Genomic DNA, 21,511 nt, shown 5'->3' with positions numbered 1-21,511 from the left:
CACTTGCTTTGGCAGTGTAAACGTATGTTTTCTCATGCCAATAAAGCTCCTTTGAATTGAATTGAATTGGATGCAGCCCACCACCACCCTACATGAACCCAAAAAGCTGCATTTTTCCTGCATTCCCCCAACACACGAACACAGAGTCACACAGAGCCCATCTCTAAAAGATTAGGGTATTTCTCTATCTGCTGATAATATCCCAACTACTAGCTTTGTAGAAAATCAATACGGTACGTGGAAAGGACATTTTAATAGAGAACAGGGTGTTCTTCAGTTAAACATGTTAAGCCCTCTTTGTGTCTGTGTAATATGTGTGCATAATGATAATGGATGCATTATCCCCACACTACAGTATTATCAAATGGTATGTACTAGCCTACTAACTACATTATCCTCCACTGTCCTATCCATACTTGAATCTGGCATGCCAAAGCCAATTAAGTATTAAATACATAATAATTTATAAAGTACAAAGTACTTTATAATTTATAAAGTACCATTGTGACCTTATAGTGGGAACAGATTATTGATATACTTCCTCAAGATTATAGATTACAGTCCTTCCATTTATAACATTTTCAATCAATGAATCAATGAATCAATCAATCATCCATCTCTATAGATCCACCATTACATCTATATTATGAGTGATAATTCTTCTATTAAAATATTAATATTCTCACTTAATTTGTAATTAATTTTGCATGATTATTATTATAATAATTATTATTATTATTGCCATTTCATCACTTAAATCCCAGTTTGTATTTATTATATCTACACCAAAATTATGAAAGTAAGTACTATTTGGGCTTCTGATCTGATGCAATACCTTGCGGAGGAATAAAACCTAGTGCCAGTGGTTTGTCTTGTTGCCTAGATACGAACGGAGAGGGGAGGGGAGGGCGCATTGGTAGATATTTTTCTGAATGAAGCAGACGTCAGGCAGACGCCATGTTGGCTCTGAAAGCCGGGAGACCCCATAACTTGAGTTGGGGGAGTATTTCAAAATGTCAGGGAACTTTCATTCTGCATCTCTATTTTAAACTGAAACTTTATTTATTTATTTTAAATAAACTTGCATTTTTGTTTAACCTGTCATAACAAGGTTCATTCTTACTTTGAGGTAGCCAGACCGTTTCGGACGCGGGGCGGCTCGCCGGAACCGGCCAGGCCCCATTCCTGAGGGTCTGGATGTTCCGGGGACCCCCACACGCTAATTCTGTCATTTCTCAACCGTTTCGGACACGGGGCGGCTCGCCGGAACCAGGCCGCCACCCATGGGCTCCTGTGGGTCTGGAAATTCTGGGGACCCCCACACGGAGTTGCACCACTCACTTCACACGGGCGTGATTTTTAAGTTTCAAGTTGTGGTAAAGCCAAGCGAGTTTCTTACCTCGAAGTGGCTCGATCATCTGCTCACCCACTTTATAATAAATACAACTATTTCCCGTATTTTAAACGTTTTGTGTGTGTGTGTGTGTGTGTGTGTGTGTGTGTGTGTGTGTGTGTGTGTGTGTGTGTGTGTGTGTGTGTGTGTGTGCATAAAACTTTTACGGTTTGGTATAAAACCACATCAAAGGCCAAACAGAGACCCTTCTTAATATTTTGAGCCGGAATGTCTTCCAGTTTCCGCTGTGCCTTTGAACGGGACAGCTCGATTAGATCTCGCGAGTGTCACTCTCCATAAAGAACCCAACGGGCCAACGAACGGCCCCCCTCCTTGCAACAGTTCTACTGATCTACATTATCGACTTATACGCGAACAACGCGTCACGCGCAGCTTGTAGATCTGCGGTTTCGAGCGAGCGACACCGTCGTACTACATAAACAAGCGCCCTGTGGCGTCAGTGTTGCCATGTCCGCTTATTATAAGCAACTTTGGGCTTGTTTTTCCTGTAAAGTTGCTTGTAAATATTGGTAGTTAATTGCGGGTTGCGGTTTTTTGGGGGATTAATTGTTTCTAAAGTCAAGTTTATTTTGGGCTTTTTTCATAATGTTTTAAACCAGTAGTTCTCACACATCTTGTCAAGGACCTCCAGATTAATGCATTTGTCCAAGGACCCTACATCTAATTCTACAAATATTTTGTGCCAGGAACCCCCTTACAAGATTTGTGTTGTCACATTTTGTTCCATTATCGTTCTGAAAATAGCAGATCTACAAGCTCACAACGCGTCGCATCACGGCGCGTTGTGAGCTTGTAGATCTACCTAGTCCAGTGGTTTTCAACCCTTTTCATATCAAGGTCCATTATTTATTTGGCATTTGAGCCACTGGAGGAGATTTAGCCTCTCAGACCCAATTGATATTTTGTTGTCATAAAAAAATCTTCTACATTCTCTAATTGTGTAGACTTCTTGTAAATTAAGTAATGCAGATGTTTAACAATAATTTAACTCTTGTCAAGAGTTAAAGGGTCCACTCGCGTCACCAGGCTTCCCACACCAATTCCCTCTCCATCATTTAGCTGAGGCGGACCACCTGGAACCTCCTTAAAGGACCACTTCACCACTTTTCAACCTATCTTCATATAATAGGTCCTCACTAATAATCATGGTAAAATGGCACGATTTTTTTCTACTCAGTCCGTGTCTCATATGAGGGCTGTGGGCAGTCACCCGTCCACCAGTGACATCATCATTAGGCAGATTTTTTTTAAACAAGATTTTTTTTACAAAAATGTTTAGATTCATTATCGTGAGAGCTTGTATTCCCGGGTTTCTGAACTGCCCACAGCCCTCCTATGAGACACAGACCGAGTAGGAAAAAAATGCACCATTTTTTCATGATTATTATTTATTAGTGAGAACCTATTATATGAAGATAGGTTGAAAATTGGTGAAGTGGTCCTTTAAGTAGTCAAGGACCACTGGTGGTCCCCGGACCACTGATCGAATGAAAACCTCTGGCCTAGGCTACTATAAGGCTATAATAGTCGCTTCTTTTGGGCTTAGTTTTCATAGACCTGGATCTGCAATGCATTCCTTATTTATCTCACAAACTCTGGCAACACTGGTCGCTCGCGCGGCGGCGTCCATGATACGTGATGTTACCGCAGCGCAGCGGCGGATTCCACCGGACCCGGAGCTCGAGCGGCAGCGGGAGAGAAGTAACCGCTCCCCCTTCTCCTCCTCCTCGTTACTTCAACTAACGGCAGGTAATAAAACGAACACAAACAAACACACACACACACCGGTGGGATCATGGTACTTTTTTAATTGTTTTTTGGTTTGTTTAGTACTTATTGCGCTTTTGTCTTTTAGCCGGTTGTTGTTGTTGTCGGGGTGGTCGGGACGGTGTATTTTGTAATGGCGCACATTTTTGAAGGGAAAGCGTCCGAAGGCAGCGATCAGTCGCTTGCCTGGTCTGCTGCTGCTCTGGCTGCCCCAGCCATAGCCGCTCCCCCCTCTGATGATCCCCGGCCGTTTAACAACCTGCAAGGATTATAAGCTTGTTATAATGGCTGCTATTGAGACTAAAGTGCACGTTTTATTTGATCTATATTTCCAAGTTTGTCCTCTTGTCAAGGAACGCCGGGGCTGTTTTTAAGAAGGAGTGAGAGAGTTGCGTGTTGTTTATGTCGGTCGGTTGTGAGCTGAGCTGCCGCTCGAGCGATGCTATCTATCTGCTTCAAAATGTACACACTCTCCACTCCCGTCGTACCGCGGCGTCGAGCAGCAGATCTCAAAGCTCACAACTCGCCGCGCGCTCGACGCAACGTGAGCTTGCAGATCGGCTGTTTTATCTGCGCGAGACGCCGTCGTACGACGGACGAATCGAGTCTTTTTCCCCCTTTAGCTAACATGCTAATAACGTTAGCTCGTCGTTCTTTTTTTTTTTTAAACGGGGAAGCGTCCGTGTTCGTTGTAATAATAACGCGTTCACCTGCAACCTCCAGTATCTGTTGTTGTTGTTGTCACATTTATTTATTTGTTAAAATCACATTGTATAAAACATCCCGAACGTTGTTGTCGACTTCAGTTTATTCAATTAACGAATTCAAGCTACACATTGGCTGGTTCAATGACACTGTAATGATCCCGTTCTCTGCGGTTAGCTCGTTTAAGCTAAAGGTCGGTGGTTGAGCTAACCTTGCCGACCCGCTGCTACTACTGCTAGCTGACTGTAGTTGTAGTTTAACTGGCGTTGTTATGAATGAGTTTATTGTGTCATTTTCATCTCGTTATGCTAAATTACGCGATTTCAAGTGTCCCGAATACTGTTCTCTAGTCTGGAGGACCCCAAAAAGCCTCGAGAGTGATCGTGATCGTCAGCGCAAGAGAGAGCTTTCATTGCATTGCCATATTTATCGTAAATGCCATGCTCGGTAATGGCTGACAGGGCATATATGCATGCATTATTGCGGTCTCTTTTCTTGATAAGACACATGGCTAAGCTGTTTTATAACTGCAGTTTTACTTCAGAGCCGGGTGCGTGACTGCGTGTGTCCCATTCAGAACAAGCTGGGGTTGTAAGCTATAGATAGAGTCTATAGTATAGACTGTCGTCAGCCATATAATTCGGCATTTATTGACAAATCTTTCAGGTGTGGTGCTGCTGGTGCCCTTAAGACGTAGATTAAATTCGTCACAATTTTTGCGTGCGTGCGTGATCGGTTTGACAGTTGAACCGATATGGTCATGAACGGTAAAGCTCCTTTACTGTGCCCTTTTGACGCCTGTATCTGGTTGGCAGCTCATGAAATGCCACCACTGAGTGACACAAGCGTCAGCCAATGAGATGGGTGCTGCCTCCATTTGCTCCTCACGTTGGTTCCCTGCCTAATCCACTAGTAACTACACTACAGGCACCATGAAACATGCCTTTGCCTTTGACAGCCAGTGTCTTATTACTGCCTACACAGTACAGTACATAGAACATAGTTGCCACTGTTGGGCTTTTATGTATGTATTAGGGATGCCACAAACTGACCATCAGCTAACTCGATTATTCGACAGCTCTGTCGATTATTTATAGATTATTCGTCAGCCCCCCATAATTATAAAACTTTTAAATTGGTATATATTTTATGTTATGGTCACATGGTCACATAACATTACATGTGGAGTGGAGCAGCTTTGCTCAACTTGATTTATACGATGAAGGTACATTTTCGATATATATATATTTTAGATTTTTAGATTTTGAAATATTAAAATAGATTTTGGAGACTTCCATGATATATCGAAAAATGGATTAATCAGTGGCACCCCTAGTATGTATGTATATACAGGGGTGCACATCACTTTTTGGCGCTAGTTCTCGGAGGAGCACATGGAGATGTTTGGTGCCCACTGCGGGGCAGTGCGGGCGGACGTCTGCACAGCACGTCTCCACTCTACCAGCACAATGTTACTTTAGCCAGCATGAGATTGCACATGAACTCTGCAGCCGTACTGAGGCGCTCCAACACAGATACATTGAACCACTAACCTAATGCTGCAGAGGTTCCATGTTTATTTTTAACGTAATTTCCAAACATTGTTTAAACACGGATGCATGGTTTTTCATATCGTACAAATTCTCTTTAGCTAAAAGCTTGTGTTTAATCCACATGGGTTCTTGTTTACTACTTGGTTAGACCTGTGCTTGTAACGGAATCATAACAACTTGTCTTGGCAGCTTGGTTACAACCGAAACTGACGTCCTCTTCAAAATAAGAGACACTTGTAATTATTAGTCAGTCAACACTAGTTTTATTTCTAAGTCTACTTACAGGACGTAGTTTTTGTAGTACGTGACACCAGAGCTAGTGGCAGATGGCTGGCGGCAGTAAGCAAGGGCGCTTCATTTTGTTTGATCTGCCGCGCAACATATATTTTGACCACGCATGCGTACCGGGGGGGGGGGGGGGGGGGGGGTGTGTGTGTGTGTGTGTGTGTGTGTGTGTGTGTGTGTGTGTGTGTGTGTTAATTTATGCTAGAGTACATTCTTCCCCTGCTTGTCTGAACTGAAAATTACTGCCGTTTACTTTGTAGTTTTAATGTGAAGTTGTATATCTGTCATGTAGGAGGGATATGTACAATGGCAACTTTTGAAAAGCAGCTAAGATTAATGTCGTTACAAGTCCTTGTTGGGAATACCTGTTTTCTCAGCACCTGTGCGGTTTCTCACATCTAGATATATTTATTCACACACATCTCAAGTATAATATGTATTTGTTGAGTTAATTTAGCAACATAGCCCTCTAGTAAACTAGTATTTTGATAAAATAATCATGTATGGCAATATCCTAACCAATTTACAAGTCGGCCATACCACCTATGGATTAGTATTTTAAAACAAAATGCCAGTGGATTAACTGTTAATGCCACTTATTCATTAGAAACAGAACTTATCCTCTTTCTGCTAGGAGCCCACTAGTTTGCTCGTGTCTGATGGTGGCACTATCAACTGCCTCTCTTAAAGCCTCTCTTGTAGCAAAAATATAAGGGTAACTAAAATGAATTGGACAGCCAACTAGTGCTGCATGTGCACGATTCTTGCTCAAATATAGAAATGAGATCTCATAGGTGTCTGAATCTAGTTCGCAATCTTTTTTAAGTTTTTTCGCTTAATTGTGCAGCACAACTAGCTAGTACTAGCTAGATCAGCAGTCATCATCCAGTGACCATTTACAAAAGAATTAAACACTAAAGTATATTACGATTTTTGTGGCTGAAACTGGTAACTTGGTTGGAATACAGTGGATATCCAATTTTCCCACCGTTATGTTTGACTTTGTGTCATTTTATGGCGACTGAGGTCTTTGACTGCATTTTCGTGCTTTTTGGGATACTGTTTTCTGATATAAAAAATGTTTCACATAAAGTGACGCAAGTCTGCTTCCTCTATTTCAGGTTGTGCCGGAGAAGTAAGCTGTACCCCCAAAATGGACCCCTCTAACTGAGACGCAAACACAAGTTGTGTTTTGCACAAGACTCGAGCTAAGATGGCTTTCATCGGCCTAAACCATGCCTGACGAGTAAAGTTACCCTCTTCTTTTTTTTTTTTTTTTTTTTGTTGCTCAAAGCAATTAAAAAAAAAAAAAAAAAACACAGAAAGGAAACGGAGCATCCCACATGCCTCCCTACGTCGAGCCCCACCAGGGCGTCCTGCTGGAGTGACCCCCATCATCCAGATAGGCTCTGCCTGTCTTCTCCATACCCCGTCCCCCCACCGGCCGCCCTACATCAACAACCTGTCATGATGTTGCTCCGCCTGAAAATGGCCGACACCTGAGGGTCTCATGCGCCCAGTGAGCGCCGATTCAGACGGTCCCGCTCCCCCCGAAAACCTGTCTCGCCCCAACCTTCCCGTGGGCCCCCTGCCAACCTCGGAGATGTCCTTGCTTCAGTCACTGGGCCCAGTGCAAAGCTGGCTGGGCCAGGAGCTTGAAAAGTGCGGGATTGACGCCATGATCTACACCCGCTATGTCCTTAGCCTTCTCCTGCATGACAGTTATGACTATGACCTGCAGGACCAGGTGGGTCCCAGCAGTCACTAGGACACATTTACCTTGAATTCGATTGTCATCTGTGTGTTGCATTATGAGTGTGCTTGGGTTAATATTTAGGAAATCTTGCATCTTCTCTTCTTGCTTTGCCAATTTATGACAATATTCATTTTTTATAGCGCCCCTCACTTCACACGAGTGTGATTTTACTATATAGCTGAAATTGTGTATTTTTGAGGGCCTCCTATATACAGCTTTTGACCTCACATGTCTCAATATTTGCCATTGAAAGGAGAAATTAGGTCAAATGTCCGCAAAATCGTGTCCCCACACGTCTCAATATTTGCCATTGAGACAATGAAAGGAGAAATTAGGTCAAATGTCTGCCAAATATGACGTAAATCTGTGGCAACAGGCATTCTGATTGGCCAGTATGATATGATGCATGATGATGTTTGTACGATGATAAGAGCGCCCCTCACTTCACACAGGGGTGATTATTTTTATTGCAGTAGCTCATTCTTGATAAATGACTGTTGTTGCTTTTGTAATTGGCAGGAGAATGACATCTTCTTGGGTTGGGAGAAGGGAACTGGGAAGAAATGGAGCAAGGGTAAGAAGAGGGGAGGGACGGACCTGAGCCTGGAGGAAATGAAGAAGCAAGCTGCTGTGCAATGCCTGCGTTCTGCATCTGATGAAGTGAGTATGGCTCTGCCCTAGTGTTCACCCCCATTAATGTTCTATTCACACACATGGGGGTTGGAGAAAAAACAAAACATACTAGGGTATTATTTAAAGATACAATGGCAAGCAAGATGGTTCACTGCACAGTCATGGAATGATGGTAGTGGTTTCTAGGCAAACTAAATCCAAGTATTTGATTTGATAATGGATGATGTCATGGCCCACATGATGTCATAGTAATTTATTTTGCCATTGACTTGAATGGGAATTGGGAGCAGAATTATAATGCATAGACACACAAAGCCTCTGTATTGGAGTGGTTAGCACTGCTCATACACCATATTTCCACTCAGTTTGAAGTAGGGATACAGCTATGCCAAAAACATGCAAATAGTTAGTATAGTTAATTTCGTTATGTATACATAATATTAAATATAGCTAAGTGCGTATACTTTTGCTAAGAATTGCTAATGGCTCAAACTAGCAATGATTGAGCACTGCAAGGTAGATGATGAGTAGACAAACTAGACAAACAGTTACCGTATTTCCTTTTAGCGTGACTCCTCATGTGGGAGCGTAGCCCTATCACTGGGACACACAGTCTCCATGTGGGAGCGTAGCCCTATCCCTGGGACACACAGTCTCCATGTGGGAGCGTAGCCCTATCCCTGGGACACACAGTCTTCCACATATACTGCAGGGAATTTTGTCCAGTGTTGAGGTGAGAGGTCCACGTTTCCTGCGGTCTCTCTTGTCCTGGATGGATTCCGCCCTTGCCAGGTCGAAGGTCTCGATGCCTTGGGTAACCTGGTGCTAGTCAACGTCTGGCTAACAGCTGTCATGTTCTTTATCTTTAGGCAGTTTTTGGTTTTATTTACATGAGAAAGTATAGACCGACACGAATGTGTAGTTTGCTGCACATTGTCTAGACTCTAAATGTTAATACAGTTGTTGGCTACACTATATATAGAGAGAGAGATGGATGTGTGTGTACGGGGATATAAATAATCAATACATTTTCTGATTTTGTGGTGATTTGTCCTTTCATTTCATTACTACATTACTACTAAACTGAATTTGAGGTGGTCTGTTTGTTGAAGCTTGGGCAAGTGGATCTCCCACATCTTGCATCAAACCTTATATGAATTGCATTAAGAGTGCTTATTGATGTGCAATGCATCCATGCAGATAGTAATTGCATTATAATTGCAGATGGTACTTGCATTCGTGATGAATAGTGTGCCTAAAGCAGTAGTTCCCAAAGTGTTCCCCATGGGACCCCCATCTTTTCAAATGGGGGTCCTCGGGTCTAATTTGGGGGTCCTTAGCCCCATTCGAGAGGGTAAGTGGTTGAACTAGGGAAAGACCTTCATAATGTTAGCCCATTTGAGAGGGTTAGTGGTTGAACTAGGGAAAGACCTTAATGTTAGCCCATTTGAGAGGGTTAGTGGTTGAACTAGGGAAAGACCTTCATAATGTTAGCCTATTTGAGAGGGTTAGTGGTTGAACTAGGGAAAGACCTTCATAATGTTAGCCCATTTGAGAGGGTTAGTGGTTGAACTAGGGAAAGACCTTCATAATGTTAGCCCATTTGAGAGGGTTAGTGGTTGAACTAGGGAAAGACCTTCATAATGTTAGCCCATTTGAGAGGGTTAGTGGTTGAACTAGGGAAAGACCTTCATAATGTTAGCCCATTTGAGAGGGTTAGTGGTTGAACTAGGGAAAGACCTTCATAATGTTAGCCTATTTGAGAGGGTTAGTGGTTGAACTAGGGAAAGACCTTCATAATGTTAGCCCATTTGAGAGGGTTAGTGGTTGAACTAGGGAAAGACCTTCATAATGTTAGCCCATTTGAGAGGGTTAGTGGTTGAACTAGGGAAAGACCTTCATAATGTTAGCCTATTTGAAAGGGTTAGTGGTTGAACTAGGGAAAGACCTTCATAATGTTAGCCCATTTGAGAGGGTTAGTGGTTGAACTAGGGAAAGACCTTCATAATGTTAGCCCATTTGAAAGGGTTAGTGGTTGAACTAGGGAAAGACCTTCATAATGTTAGCCTATTTGAAAGGGTTAGTGGTTGAACTAGGGAAAGACCTTCATAATGTTAGCCCATTTGAGAGGGTTAGTGGTTGAACTAGGGAAAGACCTTCATAATGTTAGCCCATTTGAAAGGGTTAGTGGTTGAACTAGGGAAAGACCTTCATAATGTTAGCCCATTTGAGAGGGTTAGTGGTTGGACTAGGGAAAGACCTTCATAATGTTAGCCCATTTGAGAGGGTTAGTGGTTGGACTAGGGAAAGACCTTCATAATGTTTGCAGGGCTTTCATGTGACCTCATTACACGGGTCACCTCATTTGAGTGCTACTGTGCTAGATTGTCAAGACATTAACCCATTTAGACCTGAGGCCAATTCAAAAAAACAAAACGAAAGTCTTCTAAATCCTAAACGTTTTCAGAAAATCCTATGTTTCTATGTCGATGGTGCTCAACCTTTTTCACATCAAGGACCCTCGGAATTATCTGTATTTGGCCGCGGACCCCTATCTGAAAATATGTTGTCCCAGGGACCTCCCAGAATCAAGGATTTGAGTTAAAAACGTTGGCTCTGAAAGAATATATTCAAAGATTTGCGCCACATTTTCACGATTTTTCACTGAGTGCCGCACTATGAGCTTGTAGATCTGCTATTTTTCAATAGCTAAAGTATAACATAATGCTTAAAACACCCAAAGGGGTTCCTTTGGGTAATTAATTAGTTATCACTGGCAAGGTTACAGAAAGGTCAGGTGAATAAAGTTTTATTTCATCATTAACAATTAATCTTTTCAGTAGTGCTGCACTATTCTTGTGAATCTCGATTTTCCTCCACAAGAATTGAAATCACGATTCTCATTTTCTTTTTCCATGAAAATATTTGTCTTTAGTCTATAGTTTCTGAACATTACATTTCAAAATGTGGCACCTGGAGCCATAACTACTGTGGCTTTAAACAGACAACATCAAAGTTCTTGACTTAAACCTCTCTTAAAGTCTCTCTTGTAGCAAAAACATAAGAGTGACTAAAATAAATTGGACAGCCAACTAGTGCCGCACCATTCTTGCTCAAATTTAGAAATGACATCTCATAGGTGTCTGAATCTAGATCGCGATCTTTTTTCGATTAATTGTGCAGCACTACTTGTCAGTGTAATGTGGTATGCCCTGGTAGTCCTTTGCATGAAAGCAATGAGCACTAAGTAACTTGCATTGTTTCATAGCCTTATGTGTAAAATACAATAAAAGATATTTGCTGACATTCTGGTGAGCGTGTCAGTAGTATTGGTAGGCAGTCCGTAGTGGAGCTGGAGGGTGTATAGGTGGGGGGAAGGGAAGGGTCTGTTGGAGGAGGAGGAGGAGTAAGGAGTGTGCGCCCCTCTCGGGGGACTGGCCGCTGCGGTCTATTTTTTAACCAGCACACCCTGCACGGGATTGCAGCAGTGAGCAGTGAGCAGAGCCGCTCGGCCTGTCAGCTGACCGGCATTAGCACAACGATGCAAGAGGAAACGCAGGGCACGGGGAGAAAACTTTGCTTTGCTTTTCACTGAGCGGCATGGTAAGAACTAAGAAGAAATCATACTTTCTGGCAGAGAGAGAGAGAGAGAGAGAAGCACGTGTTAAGTTAAGGATTCTGGCTGAGCTGGTACAACTTGAGGACAGGGCTATGTTGTTGATGGCTATCCCACGAGCATGTTTGCTTTGGCAGTGCCTACATTAGTCTGAGGAAGCATTCGGACATGGCTGCCTCACGTCGTTGTGACACTAGTTGTTTACATAAAACAGATCATGTTCTTTCTTTAATTTTTCTGTAATGCACAACAAACTAAAGAAAGCAGTGGGATATATAAGACATCGTAGTAAATATTACCTGTTTAAATGTCATGCTGAGACTCTAAATAATTTGTATTTTATTTGTATTGTTAGCTTGTCTCTCCCATAGCTAATTTTAACACATGGCCATGGCAGAGCGTCTCTAAGCTCTCTCTGAAGTCAGCTGCTTTGATTTCTGTCTACGCCATTCCTTTCAATCTGTTACGATGGGCTTGGTATTTGAAACATCCACCTTTGACAGTGCATATTAACTTTGACGCAGGGCAGTTTGTACTTGTGAGCTGTGCATGTACAAAGAGTCTGTACACAAAACTAACAGACGCAGGGCAGTTTGTACTTGTGAGCTGTGCATGTACAAAGAGTCTGTACACAAAACTAACAGTTAATTAGTGCAGGTATTGGAAGTGTCAAGTCATGCAGTGTTTAAAAGCTATCTGTACATATATATATTTTTTAAAGATATATATATATATATTTTTTGCCTTATTGGGAGTGGAGACAGACGGGAAACGAGGGGAGAGAGACGGGGAGTGACATAAGTTATAAGTTCGTCAGGAACGGGACTCGAACCCATGATGACCGCTGTCAGGCTGCATTAGGAGCCTGGGTGCCTGGACCACTAGGCCAGCCCGGGCCCTGAACATACTCTTATGAGTCATGGTCATGGTTTCTGGTCATGCAATACTGTATGGTATGACATGCAAATGGTACAAGATTGTTAATTGATTTGCTCCTTTCCTTTTTCTATACAGAACTCTGGAATTGAGAGCCTGGTGGAGGAGCTATGCTCCAAACTCAAGGACCTCCAAAACAAACAGAAAGGTTAGATTTTATCCTGTTTATTGCCATATTTTGTGCTAAACCTTTGTCTTCTAACTAAGGGGTGGGACGATTCACTTAACCTCCCGATATGATATCGATAACTAGGGTGCCGATTCAATTTATATGGCGATTCTTAACACCCCGAACGCCCGGGGTTATTTAATCCATTAAATCATAGCGCCCAGCGATTTATAGCAGCGGAGCACATTTAGCGCAGACCAGATGTTATCCCCGATGTGGCTGAAGTAGCTTGATGTAGCCAAAACGCTCTAGAGGCGATCGACAACAACGGGAGGTATGATTTAATTCTACCGCGACTAGCGACGGGACCGCAGTGGGCCGTCTAACACATAATCTTTTGTTAGAATCGGACGGAATGATTTAGATCAAGAGTTTTAAGATTCACGTTTTAAGATTTTCGATCTCGTCTGCTAAAATGGGGGGGGGGACATTTTCGATGACATCCCACCGGAAAATAACATTGAATGTTGCGCAACAGACACTCCCAGCCTGTGGAGCGATGTGATCGTTTTGATATCATTAATCTCCATCCTTTTGATCAATCTCCGTCCTGAGTGCTGGGCGTTACTAATTGAAAGGGCGGATAACTTCGTCCTGTGCACTCAGGGTGTTAATTATATTGCGATTTATTGTGACTTTGCCACCAATTTACTTTGCTCTTTTTATACTAGACAATGATGGTAATAATTCTAAATTATTACTATTATTATTACTATAATATTATGCACAGGCTAAAGCCTGCGCATAATAATAATTGTAATAACACAATTACTAGAACATTTTAAAATGATTATAAACAATATAAACCAAGCAAAGGTGAATCATACACTTCAATGCAGCCAGATAATGTCAGTCAGTCTCGCTGTCATTAAAAAAAAATCGAACTGTGATTCGAATTTAAAATCGTAGCATTAAAAAAATCGTATATTACGACATATTACCCTGCCTTACATGTAATGTTGTTGCTCTACAATGTCTCTGCAGAGGAAAAACAGATCAGGAAGAAATCTGAAGGCTCTCAGTCTCCAGAACGAGCAGAGTCTCCCTCATCAAAGGACCAGGTTGAAATGTAAGTTGCGTCATGGCTATTATGCAACCAACATTTCATGTTTGTGAAATATGTGGCTTGTTCGTGTACTTTTGTCAATATCCCTGTATTTCAATCACGGTTCTCTCTCTCTTTGTGGCTTTAGGTACTATGAAGCCTTTCCTCCTTTGTCAGAGAAACCTGTTTGTCTCCAAGAGATCATGACAGTGTGGAACAAGGCTAAAGCCTGCTCATACTCCAGTTCCTCCTCCTCCGCCGCCCCACAGACCAGCACAGACACCTCCTCCCCAAAAGATTGCAACAGCGATGGTGAGACTGCGAAGGAGAGAAACCTCGAGGCAAGCGGCAACGCCGCCGCAAGCAATGAGAGGGCCCCGCAGCGGCGTAGTAAGAAGGAGAAGGAGAACCGATACCATGGAGCCACGACAGCGGAGGACAGATCTACCGTCTACTCCAAGAGACAGACGAGACACAGATCTGAGGGCAAGTATCGACCCCGCTCCTGGTCGTCTGGCTCTAGTGAGGGAGGCTCGAGCTCAAGTGGGAACCAAGGCGACTCCAAATCATTCAAGGCAGTTAGAATCAGGCACAAGTCCAGGGAGGCAGTAAAGGGCAGGAGAGTGCGCAACAGCGGGCAAGTGAAGCTAGCTCTGAAGGTCATCGACAAAGACGAGCGACGGAACACAGGAGGCAGCAGCAGCAGCACCACTGGCGCACCTGCCCGACATTCACAGCTTTATAAGAAGGGGAAGAGGCCGCTGAAGGAGATTCGTAAAGATCCAGGCTGGGGGGAAGTAAAAGAGCCCGGAGTTGAGGCCAAACAGGAGTACATGGAGGAGCCCCTGTGGTACACGGAGCCCATCACAGAGTATTTTGTACCCTTCAGTAGCAGAAGTAAGCTGGAGACGACGTATCGAAGCAAGGTGGACTCTCCAGATGACTTTTCCTTGTCTATAGACATGGAAAGGCTTCCAGAGGGAATCCAGGGAATCTGCATTGCCAACGAGAACTACCAGAGGACGTACATAGCGGCAGGCTCATTTGTGGACGGGCACTTTGTGGAAGGGCTGGTCGACGCAGAGGAAGACGCTGCTGAACTCACTGGGACCTCAAGCTGCCCTCAGCCAGAGGATAGTAAAGATTTAGATGATGAGCATCTGTCTGAATTCACTCACTTCTATGAAGTTGACATTTATCAATCCATATTGGATACTAGTGCCTCAGACTTGATACAAGAGAGTCGAATCTTGAGCATGATTCGACAGAAAAGCGAAGAGCAAAGAGACCTTGAGGCAGAATGTTGTTTAGTGTTAGATGGCCTTGAGCTGCAAGGGGGAAGTGCAATAAGGGCCGACTCGCAGGACGCTTCGGGGTCTGACGGATTCTTAATGCAGGATCTCGAAAACATGGCTCAAGTCTGGGGATGTTATTCACCCTCTAGCTCTGAAGACATAGACGGAGAAAGCTTTGTAGGAGATTCTCCCGTCCGGCTCTCCCCCCTGCTAGACAGCGTCTCGTTCACCCTGAGCAGGTTATCCGGAAACCTGGAGGAGCCACATCTCCCTGAAGCGGCCGGTGAACCTCCTGGTCTCAGCTCGTCCTGCTTCTCCCTTTTCGAGCTGCAGTACGAAAGCCCCACTTTTCCTTTCCCCCGTGACTCACTCACAGTTGGTCAAGAAAACAACACCGATTCAAGTAGCTGTCTTGATCCACATTCAAACAAGCAGTCTCGTTTGCTGATATGGACCAAAAATAGTGCCTTTGATGAAACTGAACACTGTTCAAACCTTTCGACGCGAACCTGTAGTCCATGGTCACATTCGGAGGAGACGCGGTCAGACAACGAGCAAGGAAATGCTCAAATTGAGGATCCTTCTCTAATTGGCAATGAAGAGATAATTTGTATAATCCCGCCGCTCTCTGGTACTTATCTAGAGGAGGAAATCCTGGAGTTTTTGCAGGAAGACACTGGCTGTCCATGTGAGGAGGTCAAAGTTCAGACCTTAACTAAGAAATCTAAATTGGAGTCTATTTGTGGCATAGCTTTGGAGCAGGATGAAAGCAAACAGTACGACACTGGCATGTTTTCAGACAACGCAAACCAACAGAGTGAAGAATACAGCTCAGGGATAATAAAGGACATTTGGACTGCGATTGGAGATGGCAATTCCGAAATGCCACAGCAAGGGGCAGAAGAGCCAAGCGAGGGACTCTTCCCCGAGGAGGCGAGCGACTACCATTGCGGCTGCCTCGAGGTGCCGCATGCGAAAGGAGCTCCAGCCCAGGGTCCCCAGGCGAAGGCTGTGCAGCGGTCCGAGTATCACCTGTGGGAGAGCAAGAAGGAAGAGCAGAGCCTGGCCAAAAACAAGCTCTCCTCCAAGGTAGACGGCTCTGGTGATTACATGACTCCGTCCAAGCCCTGGGACATGAACGCTGACAAGGACAGCACGTCGTTTATCCTGGGAGGGGTGTATGGAGAGTTGAAGACTCTGAGTGGCGACAAGAACTGGGCTGTCGTGCCACCCGGTGAGAAGCAAGACAGCCTGCTTCAGTGTGCCGCCGCTGCAGCCGCATCCGCTGCCGCCGGCACGGACATGGTCACCATCACTGGCACAGACGTGTTCATGAACGCCGGCAGCTGCTTCGCCCCTGGACATCGGCCCCTGTGGAGGCCGCTCGTCTCCTTTGGGCAAAGTGACCAGGCCATTAAAGGAGGTGCTGCGGACGCTTTGAATAAGGGATTTTCTTTTATCTTCCATGAAGATTTACTTGGGGGCTTCCACAGCGACGAACGAGGAGGCTTAGACTACCCGTTCTCATCCTTCAGCCTGAACAATCCCTTCTCTCAAGTCCTCCATGTTGAGTGTTCTTTCGAGCCTGAGGACATGGCTTCGTTCAGCCCAGGGTTCAAGCCCAAGTCGATACTGTGCTCAGACTCTGAGAACGAAGCCTTCCAATCACGACTTTATGGCATCAATCGGACTCAGTACAGGGCCATCCGCATTTCCCCCAGGACTCATTTCCGACCAATATCGGCCTCGGAGCTGTCTCCTGGTGGGGGGAGTGACTCTGAGGCCGAGTCTGAAAAAGAGGAGATACGTCTTCCCGTCCTGGCACCGGTGGACGTCTTTGATGATCCTCAGGCAGACCTCAAACCTCTGGAGGAGGATGCAGAGTGTGAGGGCCCGTATTACGGCAAGTCAGAACTGGAATCTGGTAAATTCTTACCCAGATTAAAGAAGTCTGGCATGGAGAAGAGTGCCCAGACCTCTCTGGATTCACAGGAGGGCTCCAGTACCCTCCTTCCAATAGCCGAGCAAGAGATATGCTTAGACTGCGAAATGGCCGCAGCTGCATCAACCGCGGGCGGACGGACGGACGTCCCAGTCAGCAAGATTCAAAGGGAGGAATCGCCAGGAGAAAAGGAGGACTGCTTATGTGCCCCGTCAGGTCCGATCCCTGAGTACGGGATTGCCTGTGACTTTGTTGCAGACGTTGCGGAGGTAAGAGTTTTTAAACGGTTACGGATAAAGTGTGAGAATGTTGACAAAATTGCAACACCATCATTTGGCTGTAAAATAATTTTCATTCAATTCAGCATTTTTCCAATATGACTAAAAGTTATTGTAAATATTCCCCCCATTTTCCCAGTTCCCTCTGACCATAAGTGGACAGGGAGGAGCTAGCGACCAGCAAGATGAGTCCTGGTGGCAGAATACTCTGTGTTCTCCCCTTTTCCCTGGACCACAGTGTACAGGTAAAGATGAAAAAGAAAAAAAAGAGATAACATTAAATTAGTGCAACGGCATTCCTGTTGAGGATTAGGTTCACTCTGTATTTAACTCACTTCAAGGGAAAGGCTCGCTCGACTCTAGGGCAGTCTGTAAGAGTTTCAGGAGAATGCTGGGTGCAGATTCAGAAAATTCGTAGAAAGGAATATAAAATCTGCACTCTCAGTAAAAAAGTGTGGATTTTACATTCCATTCACTGTATTTACACATCTACAAAATGTGTTAGAACTGCATTGCAGTGCATTTCTTTCCCCTGAGGTGCCTTAGGCTACCAAAAAGTCCATAAGGTTCCATATAATTTGTACTAGTCAGCATCAGAAACATCATGGGGGGGAAAGCTCAATGTTTTTTTGGTTAAAATAATATGTTAAGCCCGGACGGTTAGCTCAACCATCTGTGCACCTAGGCTGCTGAACCAGCCTGACGGCGTGCCGCGGGTTCGACTCCCGATCCCGACGGCCTTTGCCGTGTGTCTTCCCCCCATCTCTCTCCCCATTTCCTGTCAATCTACTTTCAACCTATCCATAAAGGCAGAAAAAGCCCCAAAAATATATCTTAAAAAAATAATTATAATAATAAAATACATAATAATAATAATATGTTAATTTCTTTGTTCTTGTATTACTGTACACTACAGGGAGCAGCAACATTTGACTACTCCAGTTTTGCAGTGGAAGCCCGTCATTGAGAGGAAAGTGCCTCTCCCTTTGTGACCGGACCTCTACCAGCAAAGATTCAGGGGGTTTCCTCAGAGCAGAGAGAACACCCTACCGTAGGCTACTGTTCTGAGGAGCACCCCATCCACAACCCACCCTAACCCTGCTGAGTTTCATTTACTAACTTAAAAAACATTGTGTAATCAACAATCAGATCAACAAATAAGTGAGCAAAAAATAGAAAAACTCATGTTCTCCATGTTTTTTTTTTTTTGCGTGATGCCATGTGAGAACATGCATTTAGATTTGTTTCAGTTAATTCTTCCATACATTGATCTTTGTTCAAGACTCACAGTTTATTAGGGATGATCTGTTTTCCCTTGTCAGTTTTTCTTGCCTCTTTCCCCCCCCCCCCTCCCCCTGCTTTTGAACTAGGGATACTGGTAGTTGGTGGTGTGTCCGAATGGTTGTGCATGTGTGTTTGTCTTAACAATTCTCACTCCTCTTTTTCTAGTTTTAAGCTGCAGCCATTTCGGTGACCTAACCGACCTAGCCGTGATGCGGCTGCGCTGTTCATAATTGTGTGAAATGACTGCTATTGCATCCTCCATTTTTTTTTTCATCTGCAGTTCAGAAAATCAGCATATGGATGTGGGGTATTTGAGTTCATTTAAATAGCCTGGATGCCTTTTCTGAATGCGTGCAGCTTTCTTTAAACGAAAAGGAGGGGGAAAAGAAAATCAATTCCCCACAAGTGTGAAAAGTTAGTCTGATTTTTGAATGGTGATAGTCTTTCAAAAACCTAATTGTAGACATAGTATGGGTTGTGAGGCAAAAAATAAAATGGTGAAATAAAAAAAAAAGGAAATCATAAGGAGTTTTGTTGGAGGAAAAAAAATACTAATAAAAAATGTAATTAAAATGCAATGCTATAAAATAATGGAAAAAAGGAGGAAAAAAAAGTTGCATTTTGGGGATAATGGCCCATCACATAAGTTAATTATAGCCATTTCCTCATTGACATGAATGGCACAATTGATTGGAAATTTTTGTTCTTTCCATGATACAATTGGTGCTATGAATATGTTTAAACCTTTTTGAAGTTGCAGTTGCATATTATGGCTGTGATGAGCAGATCATATAGCCTAGTTTTGTTTGTAGCCCAACAGTCGAGATCCATTGATATTTATTTTTTTGAGAACTTGTGAAAAGAAAATGTTGGCCTATCACAGTTCTTAATGCTTAATGTGGCTTGGTTTTTATTTCAAAAAAATAACTTTAACTTCTTAGTTGGGAGACCTGTCACCTAGCTGAAAAAGAAATTACTTGCAGATATTTGAATTTCACGTTTCTCCAAATTCTTCTAGGCAGTTTATCTTCAATAGTCTGTGGGCGAAAGGATAAAGTTTGTTTAAAATGTAGTTATCTTGTCAATGAAGATTAAACAAAAATGTTTAACAAATTGAATGAAAATAGTTCAAACCAAAAACATGACAAATACAATAAGGTAAAAGTGTTTTTTTCTACCTTTCTTTTTTTCTTTCTTTCTCTTTTGAGGTGAGGTGTGTTTTTTTTTTTATGTAACCAGTTAAAATATCCAGTTATGTCTCACTGTGTGCGTGCGTGTGTGTGTGTGTGTGTGTCTGCATTGAACTTGTAAAGACACTGGTTCAAAATGGGTGTGCTAGAAGAACATACAGTTTATCTTAAGAGTGAATGCATACGAAATGAAATGTACATTTACAAAATGCATTTGTGCCCTGCTAAATTAGTGATGCACCCAGGGAAAACGAGTACGTTCCCTCAAACATCCCTTGTTTAATTATTTCGTTAAATATCTGCAGATAAAGGCATTGTGCATTTCTTTGTGCACATCTTGTTGTAATCCCTGCTGTGTATTATCGTTCCAGCTTTACCCCCGGCTTTTACTTTTTATTCTAACAGATTATGAGGGCGACAGCAGGGTAATGTTTTGCCTCATACCTTGAATTGAAGCACAGATGACAAGTTAACCATGCCACTATTTGTAATGTGTTAATTGAGCAGAACAAACTTTGTCACACAATATATGCAGACTTGCTGCAATGCACTGTCGCAGGTGATTGTTTGTTAGCATGGCATTCGAAATGTTTCCCCCATTTAGAAAATCGTGGCTGTGATGTGCAAATTGTATGGAGTCCAGTTTAACTGATAAAATGACCTCATGTCTGCCCCATAGCTAAGTGTTTTTCTTTTGTTTAGTTTTCTTTCCTGTGTAAAACTAAAACATGAATGAAAGACAACTCTGACTTCAGGCTTTCTTTATGTCAGACACTCAGGAACACTTTAATAATACAACTACAACTTGAGCTACTCTCAAATCTGTGACAGTGCATTCAAGCATTAGTGCAAAGATATTTGATCGTATAGCTGAAGTTATGGATAGTTCATTACTTTTGAGCTATAACCAGAGAAAAGCGATTAATTTAGAGGTAGTTTTAGAGCAAACTAAGCCATCGGAGATTGCATAAACAATGTGAAGGGGATTTTTGGGGCCCTCAGTTCTATGCAATACCTTGGCGCATGTAAAAAAAAATCAAGAGTAAACTCATATTTTTTTTTGCATGTAGATTCTTTTTTTAATCAGGGAAAGCAAGAGAGGGAGAACAACTCTTAAAAAGCAGCATGCAAACATCACACTCCATCTCCTTTTATGTTTAAAAAGAAAAAATGATTTATTTTAAACAAGGACGCGTACATTTTAAGCAGCAATTGAAAGAATATATATTTTGTGACTGAGTGTGTATTATGTGAGAGTGTGAGCGCATCTTTGTGCAAGAAGCAAAGTTGCAACATTTACCAAACATCTAGTGGGTAGGAATGCATAACACCTTTCTCCATAATATTCTTCCGTTGGCTGTGTTTTTAAAAACGCGTGATTACGGTAAAATGCATTCAGCATCAGCAGGGCCTGACCGACATTGAGGTCTGAGCACTGGGGTCTGAAAGAAATATTCTCCAGCACTGACGAACTTAACTTTGCTCATCTCTCCATATAGAAGTCACCCCTTTCAACCCCACCACCCCTTGTCCTATCTGAAACCCCGTGTCCCAAGTGGTTGTGTTCTGACTTCATGTACACCCTGAGTAAATTATTTTTGTTTCATTGTGGAGTTTAACATCTAATAAAGGAATAAACCAAA

General features: G+C 43.1%; 1 protein-coding gene across 1 annotated transcript; it reads left to right on the top strand.

The window, feature by feature from the left end:
- Nucleotides 1–3,025: 3,025 nt before the first annotated feature.
- kiaa0232 (KIAA0232) lies at nt 3,026–21,511 on the top strand. The gene is made up of 8 exons (XM_079491041.1): nt 3,026–3,163; nt 6,846–7,471; nt 8,000–8,140; nt 12,744–12,813; nt 13,819–13,903; nt 14,028–17,385; nt 17,534–17,639; nt 18,311–21,511. The coding sequence occupies exons 2-8, from the start codon at nt 7,235–7,237 to the stop codon at nt 18,325–18,327; spliced, it is 4,014 nt and encodes a 1,337-aa protein (XP_079347167.1). The 5' UTR covers nt 3,026–3,163; nt 6,846–7,234; the 3' UTR covers nt 18,328–21,511.

The sequence above is a fragment of the Electrona antarctica genome, assembly GCF_951216825.1.
Source record: "Electrona antarctica genome assembly, chromosome: 21".
Taxonomy (NCBI): domain Eukaryota; kingdom Metazoa; phylum Chordata; class Actinopteri; order Myctophiformes; family Myctophidae; genus Electrona; species Electrona antarctica.
The sequence above is the reverse complement of the archived record's forward strand: the minus strand, read 5'-3'. Positions and strand labels throughout refer to the sequence as shown.